Below are 25437 nucleotides of genomic sequence, written 5' to 3'. Positions count from 1 at the left end.
GGCATAGTTGGTTACTTTACACCTTTGCTCTCTATATGTATTCCTGGCTAATGTTGTTAAAACAAAACTGCTTTTTATCTTTTTTTTACCTTTTCAAAAATATTGGGTCATTCTGACTCTGCTACAACTTAACAAGTGCATGATTCTTTTATGCATCCTAATCTTGCATAATACTTCTTAAATATTCTGTTCCATGCTTCTCTGGTCAGTAGCCCGTAATGTGATTTTCATTTTAAAGATGCTATAGAGGTGTTAGTTTTGAATTTTTCTGAAGTGTATTTTTAAAATTAAATAAGATACCAATTACTTCTACCCATCTATTTGTGCCCTCCAATTCTAAGTGCACACTTTTGATTTGACATCAAACAAGCCATGAATTCTTTAGACCTTGGACTAGACTCTATAACATGCACCTCTAACACTTTTTTTTTTACCAGTTAAGTTTCAACCAAATTTTGACCAGAACTGTGTTTTGCATGTTACAGTTCTATGAACTCTAAAATTAATTCCTCTGTCAAGTTTTTATTTTTTGACTACTGAACCTTACTTGTGAAAAAGTTGATTGAGAAAATAGATTTTAAGTAATTCTACTTACAAATGCCACATTTTTAATTGATGAATTTGACTGTTAATATTACTAAGAGGAAACAGGAACTAGAGGAGGCTGGACTTGGTGCACTCTTTATGCTTTTAATAAAACCAAAAGTACCTCTAGTTTGCTAACTGTGTTTTTAAAGCTCACTAAGATGCCATCAAATTCCTGAAATAAATATTACAAATGTTTTTGTTTGTCATAGAAAGTTGCATCTTCTACAGGAAAGGCAAGGAACGGATTTTATAAAGTTGCAGCTGTTAACAGTGCAAAAGTACTTTTTATATGATATTTAATTATGCTGATCTGTTATTTAAATGTTATTCGCCTTCTGTTTTAAAGTTTAGTGCATCCCCCCCCCCCTTTTTTTTTTCTTTTGTACATCTAGGTACCTTTCAGAGCATTGGAAATTTTTGTAATGGGGGTCCAAAAGAAAAGTAGTGATAGGTGCTACTTGGTGAAATCTGAAATCACAGATTATATCTGGCTGTCAAGTTTCTGTTATGCTTAATGGAATTGAAGCTTCTTAAGGACTCACCTAAAAGATCTAGCAATTTCTTGTCCGTAAAAATCTAAGTTGGACAAATCGTACATACTTTGGTAAATTCTGTATCATTAAATAGTTGTTTATGAAAATTTGAAATTGTATCATAGTAGATATGCCATTACTACTTTTCTACTAATTTTATTTTTAAATGAAAGAAATGTCAATGATTTCTATAGGAAGCTTCCACAAGTCATATTCATTGCAAACATTGGTCTTGTAAATTTTGGAGGAGTGGTCTACCAATGGGAAGCTTCTTTTTAGATCTAAGTTAGTGTGTTTGCAAGTATTTGTAATTTCTTTGCACTTCTTTGAACACATTTCCTCTGTTGTCATAATTACCTCATTGCCTGCTTCTGTGCTTTGTCAGCATTCTCTAAATCCCCATCAGCTGTAGAAATATTCTGCTACCATATTTAAAAAATTGGTGTAAATCAATAAGCCCTGGTTATTCAACTGTTTCAGTGCCTAGCCTTTAGCTCAAATATATTGTATGTGCTAATATTACTGAAACCTGTGTGATCTCTTGCTTTCTTAAATGTTACTTTTTTCCTTTTTTGTAATATACATTTTTTTTTTTCATTTGGGTGCATAGAAAAGGGGCAGTTCCCACAGGGTGTAATCATGAAGCTATGTTAATGGAGCGTTGCTGTGATGTGAACGTGTGCGCTTGTTGCCTTTGAGCATTAAGTGTCTGCCGATAGAGGTGGTTTGTTGCAAGTACAAATGTCCCATTTTCTCCCTAGCTGTATCAACTTATTATTGTAATCATTTTTTCCCATTTTGAATCTAGATGAACTGGATTTCTTTCTAGGAGGATATGTTAAGAAATCATTTTGTTTGCTGGTCACCTAGCACACTTCAAACTATAATGAACTTGCTCTAAATAAAGGCAGATGGTTTGATAAGATTTTTACTTATCTCAAGCTTGTTATATTTTGATATTTCTCATACTCTTCTCATCCTCATGTTTGTATTTTTTTATGATTTCTATGTGAAATAACCTGTCTCAGTGCAACTGACAGAAATAATTTAAAAGTACATAATTCACCTTAGGTACAAAATCATCTATGTGTTAATACTATCTGATGCTGAATTTTGATAGCTGAACAAGTTGTGGTCATAGGAGTTTATCCTTTCTTTCCACCTTTTTCCTCATTGAGATCTGTTGATTTATTTGAGCTGCTCTAAATCCTCAGAGTATGACTGCTGAGTATGGTACTTTGCATACTTCATGATGTGCAATGTTGTACTGTATGGTACTCTGTATTCTACACTTTTAAAGTAATCTTCATACATCACTGACTGAATTATTCTTTGTCTGCATTAAAAAAAATACTATTTGTTTTTGAACAGTTGTGTTTAGTGCTGTGATCATTGACTCTGAGCCGGTGTTACGTTGTGTAAACCTTTGTGTGGTGTATCTGCTTGATGACTATTTTTCCATAATATTGCATTATGTAGTTGAGTTTCTTGTACAGTATTGTGCCATACCCTGATGTAACATAACATAAATAAGTCGTACTCATTTACTGTCAAGCTTCGTCATCCGTCTATTACACCAGTAGTTTGTGTGTAATACATTGTGTTATTATCCTTTACCATGCTGTATCAGAATTATTTTTTTTCTTCAATTCTGTACCACTTTTTTTTTTTTCAATGTGGAAGCGAACATTCATATTCTAGGGACTTGAAATTGTATTATATCAAAACAAAATATGATGTGTTGAATTATTAAAAAATAAGAAACAAACAAACAAAATTAAACACAATTTTGAACCAACATTCCACACCAGTTTTCTTCCTTAACCCTTCTTAATAGGAACTCTAAATGAACCATTTGGTATGTAGCTCTAGCCGATCAGATACTGCAACCAAATGTACAATATGGAGGAGACTTCTCAATCCAATCACATCTTCCAGCACAATCACCAATAGAAAATGTTTTTACTTCTTGACAACTACAAGTATTTGTTGTAAATCTGAGGTTAGATTTATACAAAATTGTGACAACTTTGTTTCAACTGAATTTTACACAAGATTGTGTAAGTCGAAATTCCAGGTTATAAAGTATGTCTTGGTTGAAATGCAGCTCAATATTTTCACTTACATAGCAGCTGTGGGTGCGGACGATTTTGTGAAGATCTGTGGATGCCAAGGTTGAGGTAAATTGATGTGTGTTGCTCCAATTTGCATGCAATTTTCTTTTTTGTTTGTTTTTTGCAAAGATGGCAAATGTTTTGCTACTATGCATTGTTGATTACTATGTTAGATCAGTTGCCTTTAATGCACAATTTATTTGCTTAAAGCTGCACATAAATACAATATTTTAGATGTCTGTGTATTTAGAGTAAACAAGATAGTGTCAGAACAAAAAAACACTGCAACATGTTTGACATTGCTCTTGTTTTTCGTTACCTTATAGCTTTTCACCCCTATTTTATATTCATCACAAGTGCTCTGTCCGTGCCCTTGAACGATTTTTATGCATGTGTATGATGCGGCTTGATTTATTTTATTTTTTTATATTGATGTGCTCATGGTGTTTACCACAGTCACCACCACTCTTTCACAGGCATGCCTTTGCTTCCAAGCTTTCACTTAACTTATGTACCATCAACTTAATACTGAAAATTGTTATGGCCTTAGTTTGTAAGCTACCATCTCTGCACATGTATGTATTTTAATCTTGGCCTGTCGGGAATTCATTCAACACTGCTCAACAGTAACATTTTAAACATTGCTGTTTTCTGGAATAATATGGTCTTTGTGTGGATTTCTGTGCCAAGATATATTATCAGTAAATAAAACGGTTTTAGGAAATAACTACTTAATATGCATGTAATATCTTTGAGTCTTGTTGTGTCAGGGCATGCTAAGTGTTTCTCACGCTGTGTGTGGATATTTTTGCACAAACTGATTGTTCTTATTTTCTTGTCCTTTTTAATGTGTGTGACCCAACAGTGAGCATGATAACCCTCATACCATATCCATCCCTAGTTATTTAATCCTTTGATTTCTATGCTATCAGAATTGGGCTCAGCTTCCTGTCAATTTTTCATTTTTTAAAAAACTATTATTTTTTTCAGGATATCTTTTAGATGAAACCCGTAATAAACATTAGACATGCTACTTTGATTTCTAGATTGACACATTCAGTGTCGAGCAGCTATGGGTTTAAGTCATAGGGGTATATTTTTAGCTGCTCTGAATGGGTTAATTGTAGTACTCGTAAATGTTATTTTCACTTTTATTTAATTACTTGCCATTTTTGAAGAGAGGAAAATGCTACCACTGTCTATTTTTTACAAGTTTTGAGTGTTAAATACTCTCTGGGCTTATATATACCCCCTTTCACCCCTTCCCTGCATGATTGATTTTAAAGGTTAACTAACTTATGAATGTCTGCTGGTTCTATTGCAGGTGAATCAACATACCTGTGATCCTGGTGCCTACGCTTTTTCATGTAATCATGGGTTGTGGGTTTCATTAAAATCCACCAGCTCACTAACAAAGTGGAATCTGGCTCACTTGCTTGTCTTGCTGCTCTCTCGTCCATGGCTTCTTCATGAGGACAGGAGGTCATCAAGCTGCTTGTCATTTTTATTATTTCATCATTTCAACAGTCTCAGTGTTAGTTCCCTTGTTTATGTTAATAGAGCTGAGAAACCTTGTGTTGTGGTTATTCACAATCAATGTTGAAGTTGCACTAGATATGTGTCAAGTTTATTTCTCATTCTTGATCCATTTTTATTGGAAAGTAGTAAGTAGTCCCTGTTTACTTGCTAGCTTCTGTATCAGCTGTGCTCTGTGCAGTATTTTGTATTCCTATTGTGAAATGTTACCTTTGTGTTTGTAAGTATTATCCATGAGACTAGTTGATCCACATGGTTTAATATCTACAATTGTACAGACCAAGAATTGATGATCTAGTTTAAAGTGTTCGCTCTCAATCAAATTTCTAATCTAATTTTTGTTGTGAATATGTGGCATATTAAATTTCAAGTACATAGGTCCTGCCTACTATAGGTGGAGCAGAATTAAACAAAATGAATGACGAGAGCTTATTGAAAAGCACATGTCTTCACAACATCAAACAAACAAAAAATTAAACTAAGAAAGCAAAGATGTTTTTGTCGTTTTTTTTTTTTTTTTAATAATAATTTTTCTGAGAGGGGGAAGCAGGAATTAATTCCCTTTCTACATTGACTTCCCAAATATGTAGGCTGTTCAGTCCTTTCAAGATATCTATCTTTGGCCTGACCTTCCATCCTTTGATAATTAATCTATATCTGCTGCCTAGTGACGTCTCGGAAACAATGAGATATATTTTAAAAATCATGTTCACTCTTCAAGGTTTACTGAGTGTTAAAACAATATACAACTCAAATCATTTCACATTGGCAAGTGACGCTCAACTCGTTTAGTGTTGTGGAATTTTACTCCTAATATATCTTCATAAAATGTGCAGCAGTTGTGAATACAATTTCTGTTCAGTTCCTATTTTTAGCTTCAAATTTAGATAGTAAATTACTTAATTTTTATGTTTTTTTACTCTGTCATATTTTTTGATTAGAGATTTTAAATAATGTTTTCCAGGGTTTATATGCAACATCTTCATTACTTTTATTGATTACATAAGAATGTTTGCTTTGCATTACTCCATAATGTTCATTCATTGGTCTGTGGCTTTTATGCAGTTGTCAAGGAAAAGCATTGAAAGATTTCTGCTGAACAGAGATCACTTCAACATTTCCTCCCTTACTCACAAAATTGATCTTGAATTTTATGAATTTAAATATTGACTCTTTGATTAGTTGTAATTTTGACAGTTCGTACTTGATTCTTATTTATTGTGCTGATATGGACTACCAAATTTGTGTCTATTAGAAACTATGTTTTTTAGTCTTTACCAGTTTTTACTTTTGTAAGCATTTTATAAATATAGTTCCTCACATAATATGAAGTAGTGTTACTCATAAAAATGAGTTAATTTTTGTACTATAGTAACTAGCAGATTACACATTCATGTTCTTGCTAAGACTGTCTTTTTACCATTACCATTACATTACATAAGTTCATGTCATGAGTGTACTGTGGATAATATGCCTGCAAATAAAACAAACCAGCTACATAAATGTGTTTTAATAACTCCTAAAACAAAACAAAAACTAAATAAAAGCTCGTGGATACAGATATTTCATATTCCATTAATTGGGATAACTGTTCCAATCTGGAGGGGGCCGAGAAGGTCTTGTTCCAAGGGCAGGAGGATGCACTGCCATTGGGCTTTCTGCTCCCCTATTGTAGGCATCAACTAATCTTGCAATTTCTGTTTGAAAGGCTTGATATCTTTGGTCATTAGGTGGGTTATGTGAGTTTTGCACATATGGAGCTTGTGGTTGCCATTGGTTCATAGGTGGTGGCGTTTGAGATTGCCACTGGTTCATGGGTGGTGGAGCCTGTGATTGCCACTGGTTCATTGGTGGTCTAGGACCATAACCAGGCCCTTGATTAGGATGAGTTCTTTCAGTTGAAGGCCAAGCAGAATTAAAGCTAGACATAGCAGGTTGACCAAACATTCTAGGATCAGATTCTCTACCAAACTGCGGGTTGGAAGGATATCTGTTAGGCCTTGATTGATTTCTGAATGAAGGTTGATTTTGAAACTGCGATTCAACATTAAAAGATGGTGGCCTGACATGACCTCTGGCTTGGTATGGATTTACATGATGAGTGGGAGGAGTAGGTCGGTGCTGATGGTGCTGATTCCTTGAATTATAATTTTGAATCCCCGACCCACCCCAGGGGTTTCTTGGACGGAATCCAGTGCCTTGGTGGTCAGGAGTGCTTGACTGATGGAAAGTGGAGGACTGCATATTAGTTCTAGGGGCTTTTGGACTTGGTTCTCCAGGTGACTTCAAATTCCTCATTTTCTTTTGGTTGTCACACTAAAGATAAAAACACACACACAAACAATAGATTAATAAATATTTGACCAAAGATAGGACAAGTCAACTTAATAAAAAAACTGAACATTACCTTCCTCATCTTTACTTCTTCTTCATCATCTGAAAAGTCCTGATATGATGAGGGGGTTTCTTTATCTTTCTTCCAAGATGCATCACTACCCTTCATCCTAAAGAAAATGCAAAAAAATTTAAAGCAAATGTGTCAATTAAACATGTGTCCCATAAAAGCAAACTGAGAACAGTAAAACTTACGAAAGTAGATGCTGAAGGAAGACAAAATTACTATGTTCGGTTTGAGGAGCACAGTAAACAAGCATTCCCGGTTGAATATTTTGTTCATCAATGTGCTGTTTTGAATTAAAACGGACACAGTACAGGGGTTCTTTCACTGGACCCATCACATCAAATATACGTCCAAGTGGTCGAGCTCCTCTGTCCAAAAACAGGACACTTTCAATATCCAAAGGAGGTTGGTCTTTATAACCCTCAACAACAACTATAAAAACAACGAGTTAATTAGTACAGCAACTATTACTCAACAGTAAAGAGAAGCTTGCACTTTATATATTAAAAAAAAAGAAGAACACAGACACAGGAGGAACTTATTTTACCTAATGTATCGACCGCATGGAGCACTTTCCCAATCTCAACAACTTGATCATTCCTCACACTTATGTGCAAATCTTGAATAGGAGGGAGGTCATCAATGTCTAGTTCACCTGGAACCTTCTTTTGTTTTTTCGGTTTGTTAGAATTTGTTTTTCCTTTTTCATCTGTCTCTTCAGTAACACTGAAAAAACAAATTATATTAATGATTAACCAATGTAGAACATCGATCAAGTTTTTCACACATTGGAAACAAAAAGAAAATGAATGATATCATCCGAATTCAGTCAATCCTGTGGGTTTAATTAAGAAACTTTTGATAAGGACTAACCTTTCTTCACTACTATCTTCAGACTCACTACTTTCTTCACTGCTCTCATAACTGCTGCTATCAGACGAACTATCAGAATCTTCCGTATCAGAGTATGGCACAACTGCTCCTCTATGTATGTTTAAGGAATCATCCCCAGATAACTTTGATTCAATGACTACAGGTTCTTCATCAGGCAATGTATTTACTGGCAGATCATTGTTAACTTCATTTGACAATAGTTTGTCAGGACTTTCATTTGGTTGCTTGATTACAGAATCAAGTTCAATTCCAAAAAAACTTGAAGAGCTTTTTAGAGCTGAACCTGAAAGCTCATCGTCTTCTGAGGAACTCTGGTCCATAGCGCCACAATAATTTTCAAAAAGTGGACTTCTTCCTCCTATCGGTTCATTTACTTGATCTTCTAGCATAATACTGTTATCTCTAGTCAGTTCAAGTTCATTCCCAGATGATTCTCCATTACATGGAGGTGAAGTAGAGTTTGCACAATCTGAACGAACCAAAGGCAGGGACGTACTTGGATTTGCTATGCTTTTTTCCTCACTCAAGGATTCGTCCATCAGAGTCACACTGTCATCTTTTTTTGACACAGTCTCAGAGGGTTCAATGGATTTTTCAGTAGCATCAATAAATATGTTCTGTGCTCCATTTTGATTTATAGTGGCAAGCACTTTTTCTTCGGTAAGCGATTGATTTGATGTGATGTTGTCGCTTACAGTAACTGCACTGTCTTCTTTTCTTGACACAGTCTCAGAAGATTCAATGGATTTTTCAGTAGCCTCAATAATTATGTTCTGTGCTCCATTTTGATTTATAGTGGCAAGCACTTCTTCTTCAGTAAGAGATTGATTTGATGTGATGTTTTGAGGAAGATTGTTGGCTCCTACAGAATCAGTCTCCATTGGTAAACAGTCATTAGTTGGATTATCCATAATGTCTTTACCTCTTTAATTTTTTACCGCAAGTACACTGTCCTGAAATGAAAGCATAAAAGTCAACTTTAGCACTAAAAAGGATTTCATGATCAAGATCAAGATCAAATGTTTATCAACACCAAAACATTACCATGTGATGTACAATTCTGAATATGTTTTGCTTTTTCAAAGATCAAACAAACTACGATGTAAAAAAACGCAATGCTAAAGTCAGAGCACTTGTGTGATTTCAGCAACTCATTTTTTATTTCTGTAATTTACTTTAGATTAGTTTCAATAGCAGTCAGCAGCAATAATCGCCCATCAGATGAACACTAACACATTACTCACTTCGGACCACCACATGAACATTCAGGTTATGTTGACTGTTGACCACAGACCACATGCGTGTGCGGTCAATTTGGTCAGATTTCTTCCGACGTCTGCAAACAAATGCCGCGAAAGTTTAAAGTAAAAAATCATTTTTTTCCAGAAGAAATCGGTATTTTCTCTGGGGTTTCACAGTGTATATTTTTAGTTTGTGAAGTCCTTCATTGGGAAATGCCCCCTCACCTCATTCACCTCACCTCTTGCGGAACTTTTATCAAGAAGAGAAGATCCATCGTTTGGTTATAATTTTTGAGCGACGCATGCAGACGGGATGGCATGTTGACAACGTTCTAGCAAATCAGTATACCTATTTCGTTCTTGATTAAGCGGAATTCCAACACCGGGAGGCCTGCACTTTTCTTATATAATCAGCAGCATCGGTATACTACCTATCATAATGTTAAATAAAACTGACGTCTCAGATCAGGTAAGTGTATATGCAAAAGTTACCCTAACCTAACTTAACATGTGCAGTTTGCATTGGTTTCCATGTAAATGGCAATGCTTTTTTTCCTATTTCAGATTACTGGTCTAAGACCGAAAGTGAGACAGGCAGCTGTTCATCTAGCACACCATCTCACAAAGGAAATTAAAAAATGTCAAGGGAGGAAAGGTCCAAAGGCTGAGAAGTTTCACAAGAAAGCTGAAACATATCGTAAAGAAGTACTTCTTCTCAAGGTAAACTGTCAGTCTTAGTTTCATTATTATTTTTAAACATTAACAGGTCCAGGAATTATGTTTTCCTTTCTCAGAAAATTAAAGAAGATTCTGTAAGTCGTTATGCACTAAGAATGGACTTTAGTGAGCGAGAAAAACTCCTGGGTGATGTATGTCTGTCAAATATGTTGGCCTTGATGTGCTTATTATTTTCTCCTTCTTTTTAAATTTTCGGAATTTTCTTCTTTTACTCTAGATCAACCTACCCCTGGAAACCAAAGTTATTGTGAAATTAGCAACCCACAATTCAGTCGCCAGTCATATTAAAAGTTTCAGGGAGAAACACCCCGATTGGGCAAGTAAACTACCAAATCTATTAGAAACCCTTGGAATTCGAGCTAAATTTAAAAAGAAAATTCAGAAGGAACAGGAAAAACAGAAGCGCAAGCTTTCTCGCAAACAGGTTGGTTGCACACTTATTTCATTCAAAGAGCTTGTGTTTGAAGTATTCCCATTACCAAACTTCCCTTTTTATTTGTAAGGCAACAAGTGAAGGATCTCATGAAGATGATGGAAAGTTACTCAAACAGAAAACTACTTCAGAAGCACTGAAGAAGTCCTCAAAGAAAATTGAGAGTTCAGGGGAGGGAGCGAGTAATAGTGATATTGAAAACAGTGATTCAGAAAGTGATGTCCTTCAATCATCTGACGATGAAAATGTACTTGAAATCAGTACTGATAAATTTCATAATTGTGCTGAAGAGGAGGAAGATGGTCAGGAGGAGGAGGAGGAGGAGGAGGAGGAAGATGGGGATGAGGAAGATGATGATGACAATGATGCTGAAGACTCATCAGATAGTGAAGATTCAATTTTATCAGGTAGTGAAAATGCGATTTCTTCAGAAAGTGAAGATGCAATTTCATCAGATAATGATGCTATTGATGTTAATAATAAATGTGACAAAGGGAAAAATAAGACTTTAAAACTTTCAAAAAGTAAATCAGATGACTTCATTCCTATGAAGTCTAGAAGTAAGTTTGCTGAGGTTCGACGCTTTTCAGACTTAATTGGAGAGAAAACTATACTTAAAGACAGGTAGGTGCTTCTGCTACTGGTGTCCTTTAACTTACACCTTACTTAAACATTGTTATGATTTTCTTTTCATTGCTCTCAGGAAAGAACCGGAATCTATCTCACCAAACCTAGATGAAAATTCTGAAAACGAATTGGGCGATAATGAAGCAGTTGAAGAGGACACTTTTTTTATGACTGGCGAAAACAGGTTTTTAAAAACAACTGCTGTCAAAAGGGAAAATGGGGTGGGGTTAGAGTCATCAAGAAGAAATGCTAAAGACATTGACGAAGAACCTAACCAATGGTCTATCAATGGAAAGATTCTAAAAGGTAATCGAGCTGAACGACGTGCCAAATTCTTAGGAAGAGATTTAAAAAAGAGAAAACCTAGACAACTGGATAAGTCCAAAGACTTCACTAGACCAGCTCAGAAAGAAAAAAAAGCTGGTGGCTCATTTAGTAAGTTTCCTTCTATGGATAAAAGCGTTGATGGTAAGCCATTTAAACACCAACAATTTGACAGAAAGCCTAAGAATGGAAAAGAATTCCCAGAGAAGAAAGGAAACATCTCTGGCAAGAGTAGTCAAAATGCATCTAGTGCTAGTAAGTGGATGTAAAATCCGAACAAATATGTTTCTCAAATGTACCTGTATTTTAATTATTATTTTTTTTCCTATTAGGTGAAGCTCTGCACCCATCGTGGGAGGCAAAAAGGAAGCAAAAGGTTTCGCTCGACAATTTCCAAGGAAAGAAGATTAAATTTGATGATTAACCTTTTTTATTTTCAAACCAATAATTATATGATGAGCCTTAAATGAAACGAGAAAAAAAGTAGAAACAACCTATGTATTCAATTTTTTTGTCGTTTTTCACAAAACCAAGTCAACTTCCGTGGCTCCAACTTCCATTGAATGTCACTTTGTCTTTCCCAATTGGAATAAGACACACTACACAAAACTGAACAAAACACAGCAATTGACAAGACATTAGACAACTGACGGACTGCTGAACTTTCACAATAATAGTCTTTAAGGATCACCCAGATGATTCCATAGGTAAATACAGGACCCTGGCAACAGTAACAGAGTCCTACTGGGCCAACTTTCAACCTATGCTGCAGGACCAAAGGAAGAGATTTGTAATCCGGATTGTTGAAGATGCACCTCTTCAACCTGTAAGTTATACTACCACAATGACTCTCTTCTTTTTCAATAAACTGGTGATGGCCTAAATTGTAGGACACTCGTAGAGCAAGCTCTAGTAGCGAGGGTACTAAAGGTTGGTTGTTAGGACCAGTTGTTATGTTTTTCAAAGAAAGTGGGAGTGTTAGAGGTATATTTGATGTTTCTTCTTTTACTATTATATCCGCATGTCTCATTATAGGAACACTCTCTCTATCAAAACACCTGTGAACAGTAATTTTTATCAAAACATTGTAGTAAGTACATGTTGAGACCTTTCCCTCCTGTAATTTCAAAACATACCCCTGTGCACCCAATAAATTCCATGCATTGTCATTAAATTCTCTCGTGTTGTTAAATGAGATTTGCTGTCCAAGCCATAGCGATATATAGTTTAAATTAAAATTATTTTCAAAAGTAAAAGTTGGGTTTGACATAAATGGTTGGAGAGGCAAGTAGAGGAGATTATTTCCGCAAACTGAAAGATTCTCTAATAGAGGAAGATAAACCTGTAGATTGAAAAAAAATTAAGAGCAGTTGAATTTGCAAGGCATATTAATCTTAAATGGATTTGAGATGAATTTACATAATTTGTGACGTACAATATTGTCAGGTAACATAGTCAAATTATTGTTGTCCAGGGCAATTTCTTCCAGTGCTTGACATTCTAATATATCTTCAGGAAGATTTTGTAAGCTGTTATTTCTTAAATCTAAAACTTGCAGCAGTTTCAGCATCTGAAATTCTTTACATTACCATTTCTTAGAGTTGTTTGTTTTGTTTACAATATAGGAAGTTCAAAAAAGAAATTCTAATACTCTTCAACTTACCACAACGGATGAACTTTAAGGTATTGTCAGAAGCTAGTAGATGAGTCAAATGTGATAGACAACCAATTCCTCTTGGCAGAACTTGTATTTTATTGTTTGAAACATCCAAGACCTTGAGCTTTGAGACTTGACTCAGCTCATCTGGCAAGTTTTCTATTTGATTGTATTGAAGATACAAATTTGTCAGATTCTTGAAATTTGTTATCCAGCTGGGCTATAGTGACAACAAGAATCGAATTAAATAATAATTTAATGCTTGAATGAATTGTTTCAACACTTACTAAGCTCACGAGGCAATTCCATTTAAGATAAATTTCTTGTAGTTGGTGTCCAGCAGTCTTCAGTTCCTCCGGGAGATCCGTAAATCCCCGACAGTTCCAGTGTAAAATATGTTTCTCCATTATTTCTGCAGCTAGTTCCTCCATCTCTTATCATTATTCTTAGTGATGGCCAAAAGTTATTGTAAACACGGCTGAACGTATCCAAAAAACTGAGGCGGGACTCGAAAGAATCGTACTGCGACGATGGGTGGGCAAGTGCTGAGTGGGCCGGTAATTTCAGAGCTGTGTAGGAAAATGAACTCTTAACTCTCGTAAGTAAGCAGAACACTTTACTGAAAGTCGAGCAGTCTGTGAAATGACGCGGCCCTCCAACGTAAATGAGGGACCTAGACATGCCGGAGACAAAAACACCCGCCCCCCTTAATTGCGGCACTTTGCTCTACCCACTCACAATAACTAGCTTAGGAAGTTTAATTTGGGATTAAACTTGGAATATTACAATTTCTAGTTGGATGCTTACGCTTTCGACTTTGCTTGACAACTTCAAAGCAGACTGGCAGTCTCTCATAAAGTGGGTTAAGTTCGTTTCAGAGCTTTTTTTAGATGGCCCCTTTTTGTTTTGGTCCGTGGCAACTAGCCAATCTGAGATACCATGGGAGAAGAGAGAGAAGGGATTGACCTCGAGTATTGTTTTTGTTTATTCCTGGCGTTTACATAGCCCAAAGCAAAGCAGTAATTTCAATTAAGCCGAGTAAATATACGGGAAATCATTACAGGGAAGTCACACCGGAAGTACATCTGCGGTACCGTTTCCCGCTAAAAATCAAATCCCGTTGCTAGGCAACGCTCTGTTGACATCTTTGCAAAATGTAACCCAAACATTGTGATTAACACCGTACCCGGGGATTGTCAACACGCTGGAAATAAAATCTAATCTTAACTTTGCTATAATTTTAATTTCCGCCAGGTGATTTTTGCCACTTATATCAGCCGAGGATGTCTAGAAAAGCACTTCATCTTGTTGTGGATCTCGAAATACAAGCGGTAATCAAACTAACAACTCTGCATCTCCAGAGAATTTATTTTTTGTTCAACTACACCCAACACTTATAAATATTTCTTGTCCAGGTGACTTGTCCGGGGGTTTGGCTTTGTCCAAATGGCAATGTGCAATTGCTATTCTCGATGTTGGGTCAGGAGGTTCAAACCAAAAGACTTCCTCCAGTCTTCCCTTTACTTTTCCATGAGAAGCTCACCTTCCAAAAAGTTTGTGGCCCATCTGTTACATTCTTACATAACTGAATATGAAACTTCATATCCTTGCCGTGATGATATGTATTTGCTTTTTAGACATTTTCAAATGCTGGATGTTTGGCAGAAGTGCAAGATAGTTTAGGCAGGGAAGATGTATATGCGGTACTGCTTCAGGAAGTCGAAGATTCAAGTGGTGGAGCAGCTGTACAGCTAGCTCGTTTCCACAGTACTGCTCTCCAAATTTTATACCCTTCTCCCTGTGCAAAGGGCTTACTAGCTGGTGTTGATGTTGATTTATTAATGGAAGCTTCCGCTGACTATCCAGTAAACATGAATCATTTTCTTGGATTTTTGCCTACGAAGCTTGATCCTATAAAACTAATAGATATTAATGCTCACACAGGGTATTTTGTGTCCCAAAATTGAACTGTCAACTAAAACTGTTGTTAAAGAAGTCACTAGTTTGGCACATGAAGGACATATCATAAACCCCAAAACATTGAGCTCTCAGGTAAGATGTGACTTAACTGGTGTATAGTAGGTTATGAGTATTGCAAAAATTATATCAACTTTATCATCACAATAAAGAGAATTTGTCTACCAAGGCAATGCAACAGTGAGAAAGATAGCAGAGTGATCCACAGTGACGGGAGGCATAGAGTTCATTCAAATAACCACCTTAATCCTGGAAGAAAATTAAAGCACAGCCAAATTGCAACCACAGGAATTTGCAGGTGCGTCAAGTGAGCAAAAAATTTAAAATGGTGAAATATTATTTAAAATTTAGGCCTTGTTCTAGGGCAACACCTTGCCCCATCCAGAGTAGAGGTAATTATTTTAATTTAAATGGTCATCAGAGCAGTCACTCAATTTGCACCGGGAAGTGCGGTATTCAGGATGGTAAGCTTTCTTTACACTAGTATATTCTAGGAACCATTTTCTATGTATTTTATAAGTTATTAATTTAATTTTAAATAGGACCAAGAAACATTTCAAAGGAAGTCTGTCAGTGTGAAGCAGGCCACCTTCCCAGCAAATGCCCACTTTGCACCCATTACAAAGCTATTTTTGGCCCAAGTTCGGGATTTTATGTTAGTACAACTTTTGAAAGTTATATCATTGTAATCTTACTAACACCTATTTAACAGAAAATGTTCCCATTTCAGGATGTAAAGCAAGAGAATCAAAGACACCACACAGGTAAACCTTTCAGGTGAGGAAATTAGTTGTTAAAATCTGGGCTGCTTCTTAAATACATTCTGTTATTGCAGACTTCTGCAGTAGAAAGCTGTCTTTGCCTGATGCATTTGAAAGAACAAAAAAGTACTCATTTTTCTACTTTTACTATCTGATAGATATTTTAACTAGCACATTGTTAAAGGAAGGTTTATGTTTGTAGATTATCAAATGCTCTCCATTCACATGTGGATCAAATTTTGGAACCAACCATGAGCAGTATGCTGCACTCAAGGAATCACTTAAGTGCACATATTCCCACCACACAATTTCAGTAAAACAAATTCCTAACTATGAATTTTAAATTTAAAAACTCTGAGGCATTTTTTTCATTGAATGTATTCTCATTTTATAGGCCAACTTATGGAATGGGCACCAAAAAGGATTCTGAAGAACAACATTTTGAATTTTCCAAGGTCCCTACAAAAGTATCAGAATCAGATACGGGCTTTAAAGCCAGCTGCGGGAGTGGTGATGAATTTAATACACATAGACAGCTGTTTTATGCAAATCTAGAGAAATTCTATCGTAAATTGTATGACCGCGCCCGAACCAGAGCACAGGAAGAAAACAGTACAGAAACTACTGCCAATTGAAGAAACAACTGCTGTATGAGACAAGTTACATTTATCAATTAATTTATTTCTATTTCTCATCGTGACGAAAACTGCTATGAATACAGTTAATAAAATATGGGTTAATGCAAGATCTGCTGGATTTTTAGCTAATTGATTCAATAAATGTACATAAAAATAATGTTAGATGCCTTTGACAGACATAAAAAGTTATAATTTCAAATAGTATGTTTAAAACGTTTTATGATACATGATAATTAAATTTTGGAGTTATCCATTCTACACATTACATTGTTGGTTTTAGGTAAACCAATAATGCTCTTACATTGATCAGCAATTCTCATTTAATCTAACAATATACAAGACTTTCTGCACTTAGGTAACCACTGGTATTTACAGGCCTGGCATGATATAAGCAGTATTATCAAGAAGCTTGCTTAGCATATCTTGAGAGCACACATTTGTCTCTGGAACTTGGGATGTGAGGCAAAGCAGGGGGCCCAGCACACAAAGAAGGGAGTCTAAGAGAACTGAGAGACTTCCAGACACAGCTATTTGACCCTGGAATTCAAAAAAATGGTGGATGGTGGTTAGATGTGTAGTAAACATGAAAGTTGGAATTCTCTGTAAATTGAAAATTATAACTGTACCTCATGTTCTTTAAGGCGCTCCCCAATAATGGATAATGACTCGCCTAGAAGTTTGAGATGAGCAGCAACATCTACTGGCTGGGTGCCAACAACTTTGTACATTCCTGGTCCAATAACTGGTTCACTGACAAGACCCTTGCCACCCCTGGAAAGAGAGAGTGTTTCATACATAAGTTAAGGAAATAAGTACAAGAAAATGAGATAATGAATACTGGCGGCGCTGTTTAAAAACATTACCTATCAGGTGGAGATATTGAAAGAGCAGACAATGAGGCTGCACTGTTTGAATGTGATCCTCTGGCATTTTGTTGCTTGGTGGGCGTTTCTCGTGTACTCCCCTTATTGATAAATTTTGATTTAGCTGGTGGTGGTGGTTTTGTTCGCTTCATGTTGGGATGCTCCATGGTACCAGCTCCTGTTCCTGCTGCCCCTTTGGCACCTGCACCTTTGTTGGCCAAGCGCTCAGCACGTCGCTTCCATGCCTACAATTTAAAAAAATTAAACTTTTAGTATACCTATAGTTTTAAGCCATAAAGTATTTGTAGCTGATGACTAAATCTCACATATTTTTCATTGTAAGGAACTGTAGCCCATAGTTCTCCAAGCCGTTTACTCATCTGAGCAAAGTCTGTTGGGTGAAGTAGAAAAAATATTATTACACTAAGTTGTAAAATATTAATCGTGATCTCATAAAAAGAATAATTTTTTACCCATATCAGGGTGTTTCCTGGTTAAATCTTGACGCTTTTCTTTGGCCCACAACATGTAAGCAGTGAACCGTGTTTTCTGAAGTGATATACAAAACAAAACTTTATAAACATTGTATTTACTTGGGTGAAGGTGGAACTGAGAGGAATACAAAACTTACGCCTTTGTCTTTCCTTTGAGCCTTCATTCTCCCAACAATCTTCCCATCACGAATGATTAACTTCTTCTTTGAAGATTTCTCCATCATATATGTTGACTAGGAAGGGAGGGGGAAAATTATTTTCACTCAAGGTTCGGGTTAATGCTACAGGCTAAAATTGTTGATGATTAAATATTACCTGAGCAGGTGGGGGCTCCACAGCATCAATCCTTTGGAATCCTTGGTGGCTAGGTACGTGCCTCTCATCCATGAGAGGGTCCTCATCCAAGTCATCCTCGCTACCTATAGAAAAATATTAGAAAAACTTAACTGTATGAATTACAGGATTAAATAAAAGTGTATGCTGACATATCTAAATTACATACCCAGTGAATCTTCTGAGCTAAAATCACATTCTACTCCTTCAGGAGCTGGGAACATTTCAGAGTCTGACTCACTTTCAGAGGAACCCTGCTCAAGTTTCACGCCAAATCTAGCATCATCCTACGTATTTAAAAAAGTTTTGGAAATTATATAAAAAAAACAATGTTTAGACAGTCACAATTCCTTAATTTACTTACATCATCTGACAGATCTGGTTCTGGTTGATGTATTTGCTGTGGTGGTGGCATTGGCCTTGAAAATGAATGTGCTGGGGTTTGAGATTTGGGGGTTTTCTTTGCTGGCCCAGGCCCTCGAGAGGGAGCTATAATTATTCATACATGAAAAAAATAGTTACTTAACATTAAACTAAGCATGGTTTACTTTCATGACTAATAATAGGTAAAAACCCAGTTCTTACCTGGGGACATTGTGTCAGCCTTGCTTGTTCGTTTTACTCTGTAATCAATTTCATCTGGAGACTCAAAATCCATGAGTTTTGAAGACTTTTTGCGAACCCGCCCAGAACGTGAGACACCTGTCACCTCCAGATCACCTATGTACAAGTTTTAGGAAAAAGTTGAAATACTTAAAGAAGTTAATTGACAAAAGCAAAGTTTTCATGCTGCTTTCAGGAGGTTACACAGCTTTCATGACACATGTCATATCTTTTGAGAACAAAAATAAATATTGTGTAGATGTAAGGTCAAATAATACAGGCAAATTGCGGTCCTTTTTGTTTTTAATTTTCAACAATTTTAGACGAGACTTAGGTTTCATACAAAGTACAGACTTGAATGTAGTAAACAGGTTCAAAAATATACATATTTGTTTCATAAGATTTGAAGTAATCAAAGTCATTGGAATGGATGATATTTTAATAAATACATTACAGCAAAGCAAGAAGTGACAGCAAATGAAAACAGACTACATTACACATTTATGTTCTCATCTTCTTGAACCCAACCATCATCATCAGATAAAAATCTTCTCTTTGCACTTGTATTCATGTAAGGCCGCAATGCCCATTCAGTATCAGCAGCTCCTTCATTGTCAAGGGTTCCCAATTTAATCTCATAAGGCTTAAGTTGGAAGCGTGGTCCGATCTCTGAGAGTTCTACATATTTGCCATCCACCTGTAACAATGGAAGATAATTTTGTGAATGTAAATTATTTATGTCAAACTTCAGACAGTCAACTTTAAAAATATGCCCTTACCTTTCTGTACATGTGATGTCGGAAAGATATGTAATCATCATGGTTAGCATAAGTTATTACTCTCTTACTATCTTCTTTAGGAACAGGATACAGATGTTTCAATACACTCATAATTCTTTGCCCAAGTTGACTCTTAAAGTTATGGAAGATAAGATGGGGGTACTGTTCTGACATGGTTCCAATATCTGGGATATCATGTCGCATAACCACATCAGTTAAGGTGAAGTAAGCCGTTGGACCATAGGGCAAATGACATACAGTGAGGGCGTCGGGTACACCCCGATGTTCATGAACAACAATAAAGTCTGTGACATCATTGGCTCGACATGCATGTATCAGCTGCTTCATTTCATAATTTCCTCTGTTCATACGCTGGGCATTAGGAAAAATTAATCTCAGTTCTTTGACAAACATTTTAAGCCGTGATGAAGGATCTCGAGAAGTAGTTATCATAATTTTAGGATCCTCTACACCAGCCCATCTGTATTCATCGTCTTCATGAGTTCCACTAGCTCCACCCATTTCTGTTCCGATATCTACTGCTTTTTGTGGACCTTCATCTTCCCATTCTAATTTCTTCTGCAGGTGAAGAGCATTCCTCTGCAAGTCTGTGTGGATTTGGGTACCATCTTCCAAACTCTGTTTCAACCGGTCTTTCTTGTTTTGAATACTTCTCTTGCGATCTTCAATACTTTTACGGTACAAATACTCCCGACGGAGACGTGCTTGACGTCGCAACATGATTTTCTCCAACAATATTGGAACTTAGACTCAAAATAACATTAAGCTCTGCCGTTCACTCTCCAACCACATGTGTCGTCGTTGCGTGCCGTTGGAAACAAAGCGACGCCATGACAGTCATATGAAAGGCACACCAACAGCACGATGTGTATTGTGATGAAGCTTATCTTCATACGAGTAAATACCAGACGAGCCCATGATTCATGATATCATTTTGTAAAAGTAAGACAAGCACATTTGAAATTCATCTTGATGGTGCATTATCTAGTAGTGTCAGTCAAAAACGCAAGTTTGTTGGAGTTACATTGTCACACAGTTGGCAAAACTACTATGCATGAAAGCTGTGTAACCTGTCATTTAGGGGTTATGTATACCCCAACTTATCATTTGCATTTAAAGTAATTTTAATCTATGAGCGGTTGACTTACCTTCCTGTTTGCCTCTTTTAGGTGATGCAAATGGTTCAAACATTTCACCGTCGTCGATACTTTTCTTTTTCTTTCCTTTTTGAAACCGATCCATTGCTCCCGCTAGTACTACGAGTCACAAGAAATAAGTTGAAGTTGCCTTATTTTAGGATGACAATCACACTTTTCTACACATTCAGCGCCACCTAATCTTATTCCTGAAAAATCCCCAAGATTTTAGACAACTCGCTCACTAGTTTTCTACCAAAACAAAGGGCGAACAAATAGTCACAACACTGTTTAAATTCTCTCGCAAACAAGCCAATATTAAGTTCTCCTTCGCGCCACCAGAGGCGATGGTGGCGCTATGCCAAAACAAACCACATTCACATACGTATTCACTATTTGGCTCAACGGGCGCGGGTAGTTTCGTACTTTCAAACTCTCTCTCATCCGATCTTGAGAAAAGGCCCTTTCTCGAGATTCGATGTCCGCCTTTTCTCAAGGATGGCCTTTTCTCAAAGTTGTCCTACTGCGAGTACCTACCGGGAGGAAGTGCTTGAAGTGAGCGATGCAGGCCCGTTTTGTCGTTTTGTCGCTTCTTCTACGACTTTGCTCAATGTGTTTTCTAAAAATAAAAATAAAAAATAAAAAATTTAAGAATATGTTTGTTTTCAAATTTCCTCCCGGATTTAGCTGTCATTTGTTTCTGGTTGCTTGTTATTTGCAATTTCAGCGTACAAGCGCGGCGTTGAAAAGCGCGGGCACAGGGGCACAGGGGCCGGCGTCGGATAGTATTGTTGTGCAGGGAGGGGGACGGGGAGCCTAGTATTGTTAAGCAGGGTAAGGGTAGGGGCCTGAAGCGACACTCACTCAGGCACCCGGACACGGTTCCCCCAGCGCTAAAGAAATTGTTTTCTGGTCTCCGCTTGATTCTCTTGCCGTTTCGAGAGTAAAAGCTAGCTGACACCTCAAATTTACTTTATATTCTTTACGTTTAGTCAAAATGTTCTTAAGGTATCATCTGCTAAAAAAATCGAACAAAACAGCAGGTAACATGCCGTAACGGACAATTTTGTGACGCACCGCAAACCGCAAACGTTAAGCGACGGTGGAGGTGCCTCTCTGCCCGATCATGGCCAGATCCTCATTTTTATCCCTCCCGGCCGGGTCGCAGCAGTTATTTCGCTGCCCTACGCTGCAAAGTCTTAACGGTCAGATCTGGGGAAGAAGAGATGAATGGTCCGCGAGGGGCAAATGGAAAGGGATGGGAGAGGACCGAGGGAGAGGGGGGGGCAAGGGCGTCTAGCCGCGGCGCGTCTCGCCGGCGTCGCAGCGGACGCGGCCCGCGCCGCTCGGCAGTAGGCCGACGGACGGTGCCCGGCGCGGTCGGGAGCGAATCCCAAGTTGCAGCAGCAGCAGCAGCAGCAGCAACAGCAGCAGCCGCCGCAGACAGCTTCGATCGGGACGCTCGCGGGGGGCGGCGCGGTGGCGCTCAGGGGAGGCGAGAGGGGAGGCATGGGGGCGCCTGTCGTGGCTGTAGCGCCCGTCTGCACCACAGCCACCCCAGCGCGGCCTCGACGCAGACGTGCCACGGACCCATGAGCTCGCTGCTGCCGGGGCCGCAGGACCACGGCGTCGACGTGCTTCGCGCCCCGGAAGAGGACGGTGACGGCGACGACCGTCACGGCGAGCGGCGTTGACTGGCGCGATGTCGATGAAGGTAAGTCGGATGGGCAGGGCTGGGCAGGTTAGGTCGGCCTGCTCGACAGCGGTCCCGCGGTCTCATTAGCGAGCTCCCCGTCGTGCCCCGCGGCCCAGCAGGTGCGAGTGGGGCCTCGGCTGCGCGCCGTCGTGAGCAGGCCGACGTGTCTCGTGTGCCATCCGCCGCTGTAAACAGAGACGGCGGGTCTATTCGCACGGGGGGAGGCGCCTGCGCGCGAGTGGCGCCACGCGATGCAGGCCGTCGCCGCCCCGCCCAGCAGCGCCGGTCCGCGCGCGTCCGATTCGAACAGCGTCGCCACGGCGCCGCCGCTGTTTGGCGTGGCCGGTGAGACTTTTTGTATCTGGTGCCGAGCCGGAGGGAAATCCCTGCAGGGTTGCCGCGCGGTTGCAGTCGATGGGAGTGGCAGGTGCCGTTCGGTCCGGCGCGGTGCCGCTTAGCAGTTCCCTCCCCCTCCGCCCCCCCCCTACCTCTCCTCCCGAGGCCGCCCTTCGCCGCTGACCGCAATATTAGGCGATAAGGTGCGTCGTTATCGACGGCTGACCAAACGACGCCGCGGGCGTCGCGGGACCCACCGGCCACGCCTGCTCAGCAAAACGCCCAGCTCTCCGAGCCTCCAAAAAAAGGGAGAAAGAAAATCCCTCGTAGCGGGAGCTTCCAAAACGGGGCTGGAACAACGAGATGATCAACAAAGTCTTGAGGGCCTGATGCAGCGTGCGGCCGCCGGTCTTTTATTTTCCGTTGCCGCTGCGGAGGGGGGGGGGGGGGAGACGCCCTGCTGCGAGGCCCGTTTTGCAGCCGTGTCTCTAGCGCTGAGCCGACGAGCTCGCCCTCTGGCCCTTCACTGCCTGCCGTGCCGTGCCGCGCCTCCCACTCCCCCTCCTCCCCGCCCCTCCTTTCGGTGCAGTTTAGAACGCTTTTGGCTCTGGGCGGCGGGGCGGGGCGCGGCAGGCCGCGTGGTGCCCACCCACCTCCGCGCCCTGCCCTGCCGGGGTGAGCGCTCGTTTCCATACACAGTACCCTACTCTGCTCCGAACTTTCACCACCCGAATAACTAGGAGACAAAGACGCCCCTTCTCCCGCCCGCCTCCGCTGCACTCGGCGCATTCCGTCGAACGTCCACAGAAAAGCCCCAGCCCGAGAACGAGGGCCGTGGTGGGTGGAGCCCCCGGCTGGGTAGGCAACCGCTGGCTTAGCGCGCTCCCGAGTCCGACGGGACTGCCTACCCCGCAGGCGCCCGGCCGCTGGCGGAGCGCGCGGCGGGTATCGCTGCTCGAGGCGAAGCTGCAACAACAAGATTCTGAGGCAGGTCGCGTCCTCGTCGCGCTGCTTCTCGGAACACGGGACCTGGAACGGAACGGGGCAGGGCAGAGCCAGGGCGAGGAACGCCGTCGCTGCTGCGGCGGATTGCGAAGGCAAGAACGTTGGCTCGGCGGCGTGCGGCGCCGTCCGTCAGTAGTTCAACCGGAGGAGAAAGAAACAAAAGCCGCGGCCGCCGAGTCGATCGTCATTCCACTCGCTAGGACTCTCCTTCCGCTACGGCGAGCCGGGCGCGCGGGGCCCCCGCCTCCAGCGCTCTTGGAAAGAAACGGCGGATCGGATCGGCGGCGTGGGGCACACTGTGAGACACTCGCTCCGCCTGGGTGCGGCAGGGGATCCCAGTAATGCGATCCCAGGCAGGCAGGGATGTGGTCCATCGTGGGATCCCCCCCGCCTGCGCCGGGGCGGGCTAGTCGTATCCCACCCGCCGAGCGCCCGGCCGACACGCGAATCACGCGGTGGTGGAATAGACACGCTTTGCCAGTCGCGAAGTCGCCCAGCACCGACGGCGGCGGGGGTCCGCTGAGGAGAAGTATCCGTGAAATAACTCTCTTCGCCTTCCACTCGCTGGTGATTGACTCTGGAGCGGGACAGAGGGATAGCCGCGGTTGCTCCTGCAGCAGAGTGCGGTGCCGGGGAGAAGGGGGGGGGGGGGCAACTTCTTCGCTCTCATCGGCAGCGAGCAAAAACACGGTGACTCGAAGCTGCTGTGCGAGATTGAGAATGCTGAGAGCCTCCCGCCTCCCGCCGCCCCGCGCGTCCTTTGCACAAACATTTTCGACGCTCAGTCAGCCGAGTCCCTATATGATGGCGCCCCCACAATGAAACGTTTCGAAAGGGGACGCAACGAAGGCGAAGCCACGCGAGGAAACGATGGCCCCTCAGCACGCCTTTGCCTCCAGAATGCCCCACATATAGGCTCCGTGAGTGACGTTCCCCGAGGCAACAACGTTGAAATGTAAGCTGCCCCAACGTTCCTCGCGTCATATAGAGAGCAATATATTGCTATAGGAATATGCTATAGGAATATATATGACGACAAAACCGATTGGTGCTCATTGGTGTCAACTCGTCCCCGCCCCCTTTTCCCCCAGGAAACGTGGTCACAATAAAGGAACGTTTGAATGTGGAAGGGCGCCTTTCGGGACTCTAAATGTCAGGTGCCTTCTCACCGCGGGCGACAACGCTGCCGCTGTGCGAGGCGGGCGCCGAACACAGTAAAGGTCGCCTTGTGCCGCAACGGGCCTCGCGTGGCCTCGGGCCCCATTAGCTGCCGCGGGTCCCGGGCCCATTGCACTCGCATGTTCCTGGAGGGGAGGGATGTTCACAGAGAGGGTTGGGAAGGGGGGGGGGGTCATTGGCTGTAGGTCGCTGGGCAGTCTGGGCGCACATCACATCCTCGTCCTGGGCCGCCCCGCCCCTCCGCCCACGCTGCGTCACGCTCATCACGCGCGATCATCGGCCCAGATGACCCTACTCCTCCGGGAAGCGGACGCGTCGGCCGGCAATTGAGTGTACTACTGGCGATGTAGTGCAGCGGTGGCAGCGAGAGCAAGGTCTCACTTCTCCGACCCGTAGTACAACTCGCAGTGGCTCAGGCCGCAGCCCGCCAGAGCGAAAGGCCCCCCGGAGCATCCTGGAGCGCGTCCTGGTCGCTGCTGCATGTCGCCGGGTCTTGCTCCCTCCTCGTATCGACGGGTCGCGGGGCGGGG

The 25437-nt window shown here is 40.9% G+C and overlaps 7 protein-coding genes across 12 annotated transcripts in view; 3 read left to right on the top strand and 4 right to left on the bottom strand.

Annotated features, from left to right (window-relative positions):
- LOC113218274 (phosphatidylinositol 3,4,5-trisphosphate 3-phosphatase and dual-specificity protein phosphatase PTEN) overlaps nucleotides 1–6274 on the top strand; it is an 11122-nt gene extending 4848 nt beyond the window's left edge. Inside the window, exon 9 of the mRNA XM_026438548.2 lies at nucleotides 4560–6274. Within this exon, the coding sequence (XP_026294333.1) occupies nucleotides 4560–4579 (20 nt within the window). The 3' untranslated portion in view covers nucleotides 4580–6274. The remainder of the gene's footprint in view (nucleotides 1–4559) is intronic.
- On the bottom strand, nucleotides 6267–9404 carry LOC113218275 (H/ACA ribonucleoprotein complex non-core subunit NAF1). Of its 2 annotated transcripts, none has more exons than XM_026438551.2 (6): nucleotides 9311–9404; nucleotides 8046–9019; nucleotides 7720–7898; nucleotides 7361–7604; nucleotides 7179–7275; nucleotides 6267–7087 (listed from the first exon to the last, which is right to left on the bottom strand). In XM_026438551.2, the coding sequence occupies exons 2-6, from the start codon at nucleotides 8975–8977 to the stop codon at nucleotides 6347–6349; spliced, it is 2193 nt and encodes a 730-aa protein (XP_026294336.1). In that variant the 5' UTR covers nucleotides 8978–9019; nucleotides 9311–9404; the 3' UTR covers nucleotides 6267–6346. The 2 variants fall into 2 exon arrangements, with proteins under 2 accessions (XP_026294336.1, XP_026294334.1); XM_026438549.2 differs by having other exon boundaries at nucleotides 9111–9313.
- Nucleotides 9405–9502: 98 nt separating this feature from the next.
- LOC113218277 (cilia- and flagella-associated protein 251) lies at nucleotides 9503–11935 on the top strand. Its single transcript, XM_026438552.2, has 7 exons — nucleotides 9503–9776; nucleotides 9872–10027; nucleotides 10102–10176; nucleotides 10263–10469; nucleotides 10549–11102; nucleotides 11182–11684; nucleotides 11762–11935. The coding sequence occupies exons 1-7, from the start codon at nucleotides 9747–9749 to the stop codon at nucleotides 11851–11853; spliced, it is 1617 nt and encodes a 538-aa protein (XP_026294337.2). The 5' UTR covers nucleotides 9503–9746; the 3' UTR covers nucleotides 11854–11935.
- On the bottom strand, nucleotides 11842–13517 carry LOC113218279 (leucine-rich repeat-containing protein 28). 2 transcript variants are annotated; one of them, XM_026438556.2, is made up of 5 exons: nucleotides 13374–13517; nucleotides 13093–13306; nucleotides 12865–13007; nucleotides 12566–12771; nucleotides 11842–12487 (listed from the first exon to the last, which is right to left on the bottom strand). In XM_026438556.2, exons 1-5 carry the CDS (start codon nucleotides 13515–13517, stop codon nucleotides 11932–11934), a joined length of 1263 nt encoding a protein of 420 aa, XP_026294341.1. In that variant the 3' UTR covers nucleotides 11842–11931. The 2 variants fall into 2 exon arrangements, with proteins under 2 accessions (XP_026294341.1, XP_026294340.1); XM_026438555.2 differs by having other exon boundaries at nucleotides 11842–12771.
- A 757-nt stretch (nucleotides 13518–14274) lies between these two features.
- On the top strand, nucleotides 14275–16571 carry LOC113218280 (uncharacterized). Of its 3 annotated transcripts, none has more exons than XM_026438560.2 (11): nucleotides 14275–14417; nucleotides 14502–14639; nucleotides 14724–14951; nucleotides 15031–15138; nucleotides 15216–15361; nucleotides 15427–15527; nucleotides 15606–15718; nucleotides 15794–15827; nucleotides 15899–15950; nucleotides 16027–16137; nucleotides 16219–16571. In XM_026438560.2, exons 1-11 carry the CDS (start codon nucleotides 14370–14372, stop codon nucleotides 16457–16459), a joined length of 1320 nt encoding a protein of 439 aa, XP_026294345.1. In that variant the 5' UTR covers nucleotides 14275–14369; the 3' UTR covers nucleotides 16460–16571. The 3 variants fall into 3 exon arrangements, with proteins under 3 accessions (XP_026294345.1, XP_026294342.1, XP_026294346.1); XM_026438557.2 differs by having other exon boundaries at nucleotides 15415–15527; XM_026438561.2 differs by lacking the exon at nucleotides 15899–15950 and having other exon boundaries at nucleotides 15415–15527; nucleotides 15794–15840.
- Nucleotides 16485–21032, bottom strand: LOC113218278 (HMG box-containing protein 4). 2 transcript variants are annotated; one of them, XM_052264919.1, is made up of 12 exons: nucleotides 20980–20997; nucleotides 20704–20900; nucleotides 18738–18872; nucleotides 18517–18641; nucleotides 18322–18439; nucleotides 18135–18238; nucleotides 17957–18052; nucleotides 17799–17874; nucleotides 17652–17716; nucleotides 17326–17570; nucleotides 17089–17233; nucleotides 16485–16999 (listed from the first exon to the last, which is right to left on the bottom strand). In XM_052264919.1, exons 2-12 carry the CDS (start codon nucleotides 20795–20797, stop codon nucleotides 16832–16834), a joined length of 1371 nt encoding a protein of 456 aa, XP_052120879.1. In that variant the 5' UTR covers nucleotides 20798–20900; nucleotides 20980–20997; the 3' UTR covers nucleotides 16485–16831. The 2 variants fall into 2 exon arrangements, with proteins under 2 accessions (XP_052120879.1, XP_026294338.1); XM_026438553.2 differs by having other exon boundaries at nucleotides 20704–21032.
- LOC113218281 (U3 small nucleolar ribonucleoprotein protein IMP4) lies at nucleotides 19041–20471 on the bottom strand. Its single transcript, XM_026438562.2, has 2 exons — nucleotides 19535–20471; nucleotides 19041–19452 (listed from the first exon to the last, which is right to left on the bottom strand). The coding sequence occupies exons 1-2, from the start codon at nucleotides 20273–20275 to the stop codon at nucleotides 19249–19251; spliced, it is 945 nt and encodes a 314-aa protein (XP_026294347.1). The 5' UTR covers nucleotides 20276–20471; the 3' UTR covers nucleotides 19041–19248.
- Nucleotides 21033–25437: the final 4405 nt, after the last annotated feature.

Source organism: Frankliniella occidentalis, unplaced genomic scaffold (genome assembly GCF_000697945.3).
Source record: "Frankliniella occidentalis isolate FOCC.00 unplaced genomic scaffold, Focc_3.1 Scaffold22, whole genome shotgun sequence".
NCBI lineage: Eukaryota > Metazoa > Arthropoda > Insecta > Thysanoptera > Thripidae > Frankliniella > Frankliniella occidentalis.
This window is presented reverse-complemented; position numbering and strand designations above follow the sequence as displayed.

Bases quoted from the DNA above. Each gene is read 5' to 3' on its own strand.
- LOC113218277 (XM_026438552.2), top strand. From the start codon at position 9,747: ATGTTAAATAAAACTGACGTCTCAGATCAG. The intron at 9,777-9,871 runs GTAAGTGTATAT...TTCCTATTTCAG, and splicing joins AAACTGACGTCTCAGATCAG to ATTACTGGTCTAAGACCGAA. The intron at 10,028-10,101 runs GTAAACTGTCAG...TTCCTTTCTCAG, and splicing joins AAGAAGTACTTCTTCTCAAG to AAAATTAAAGAAGATTCTGT.
- LOC113218279 (XM_026438555.2), bottom strand. From the start codon at position 13,517: ATGGAGGAACTAGCTGCAGAAATAATGGAGAAACATATTTTACACTGG. The intron at 13,008-13,092 runs GTAAGTTGAAGA...GGTAATGTAAAG, and splicing joins CTTAAAGTTCATCCGTTGTG to AATTTCAGATGCTGAAACTG. The intron at 12,772-12,864 runs GTACGTCACAAA...TTCAATCTACAG, and splicing joins CTATGTTACCTGACAATATT to GTTTATCTTCCTCTATTAGA.
- LOC113218280 (XM_026438557.2), top strand. From the start codon at position 14,370: ATGTCTAGAAAAGCACTTCATCTTGTTGTGGATCTCGAAATACAAGCG. The intron at 14,952-15,030 runs GTAAACATGAAT...ATGCTCACACAG, and splicing joins AAGCTTCCGCTGACTATCCA to GGTATTTTGTGTCCCAAAAT. The intron at 15,719-15,793 runs GTTAGTACAACT...TTCCCATTTCAG, and splicing joins GCCCAAGTTCGGGATTTTAT to GATGTAAAGCAAGAGAATCA.
- LOC113218278 (XM_026438553.2), bottom strand. From the start codon at position 20,797: ATGGATCGGTTTCAAAAAGGAAAGAAAAAGAAAAGTATCGACGACGGT. The intron at 18,440-18,516 runs GTAAGTAAATTA...TTAAATACGTAG, and splicing joins AACCAGATCTGTCAGATGAT to GATGATGCTAGATTTGGCGT. The intron at 17,234-17,325 runs GTAATGTTTTTA...CTCTCTTTCCAG, and splicing joins TCAATATCTCCACCTGATAG to GGGTGGCAAGGGTCTTGTCA.
- LOC113218275 (XM_026438551.2), bottom strand. From the start codon at position 8,977: ATGGATAATCCAACTAATGACTGTTTACCAATGGAGACTGATTCTGTA. The intron at 7,899-8,045 runs GTTAGTCCTTAT...TTGTTTTTTCAG, and splicing joins GAAGATAGTAGTGAAGAAAG to TGTTACTGAAGAGACAGATG. The intron at 7,088-7,178 runs GTAATGTTCAGT...TTTTATCTTTAG, and splicing joins AAGAAGTAAAGATGAGGAAG to TGTGACAACCAAAAGAAAAT.
- LOC113218281 (XM_026438562.2), bottom strand. From the start codon at position 20,275: ATGTTGCGACGTCAAGCACGTCTCCGTCGGGAGTATTTGTACCGTAAA. The intron at 19,453-19,534 runs GTAAGGGCATAT...CCATTGTTACAG, and splicing joins GACATCACATGTACAGAAAG to GTGGATGGCAAATATGTAGA.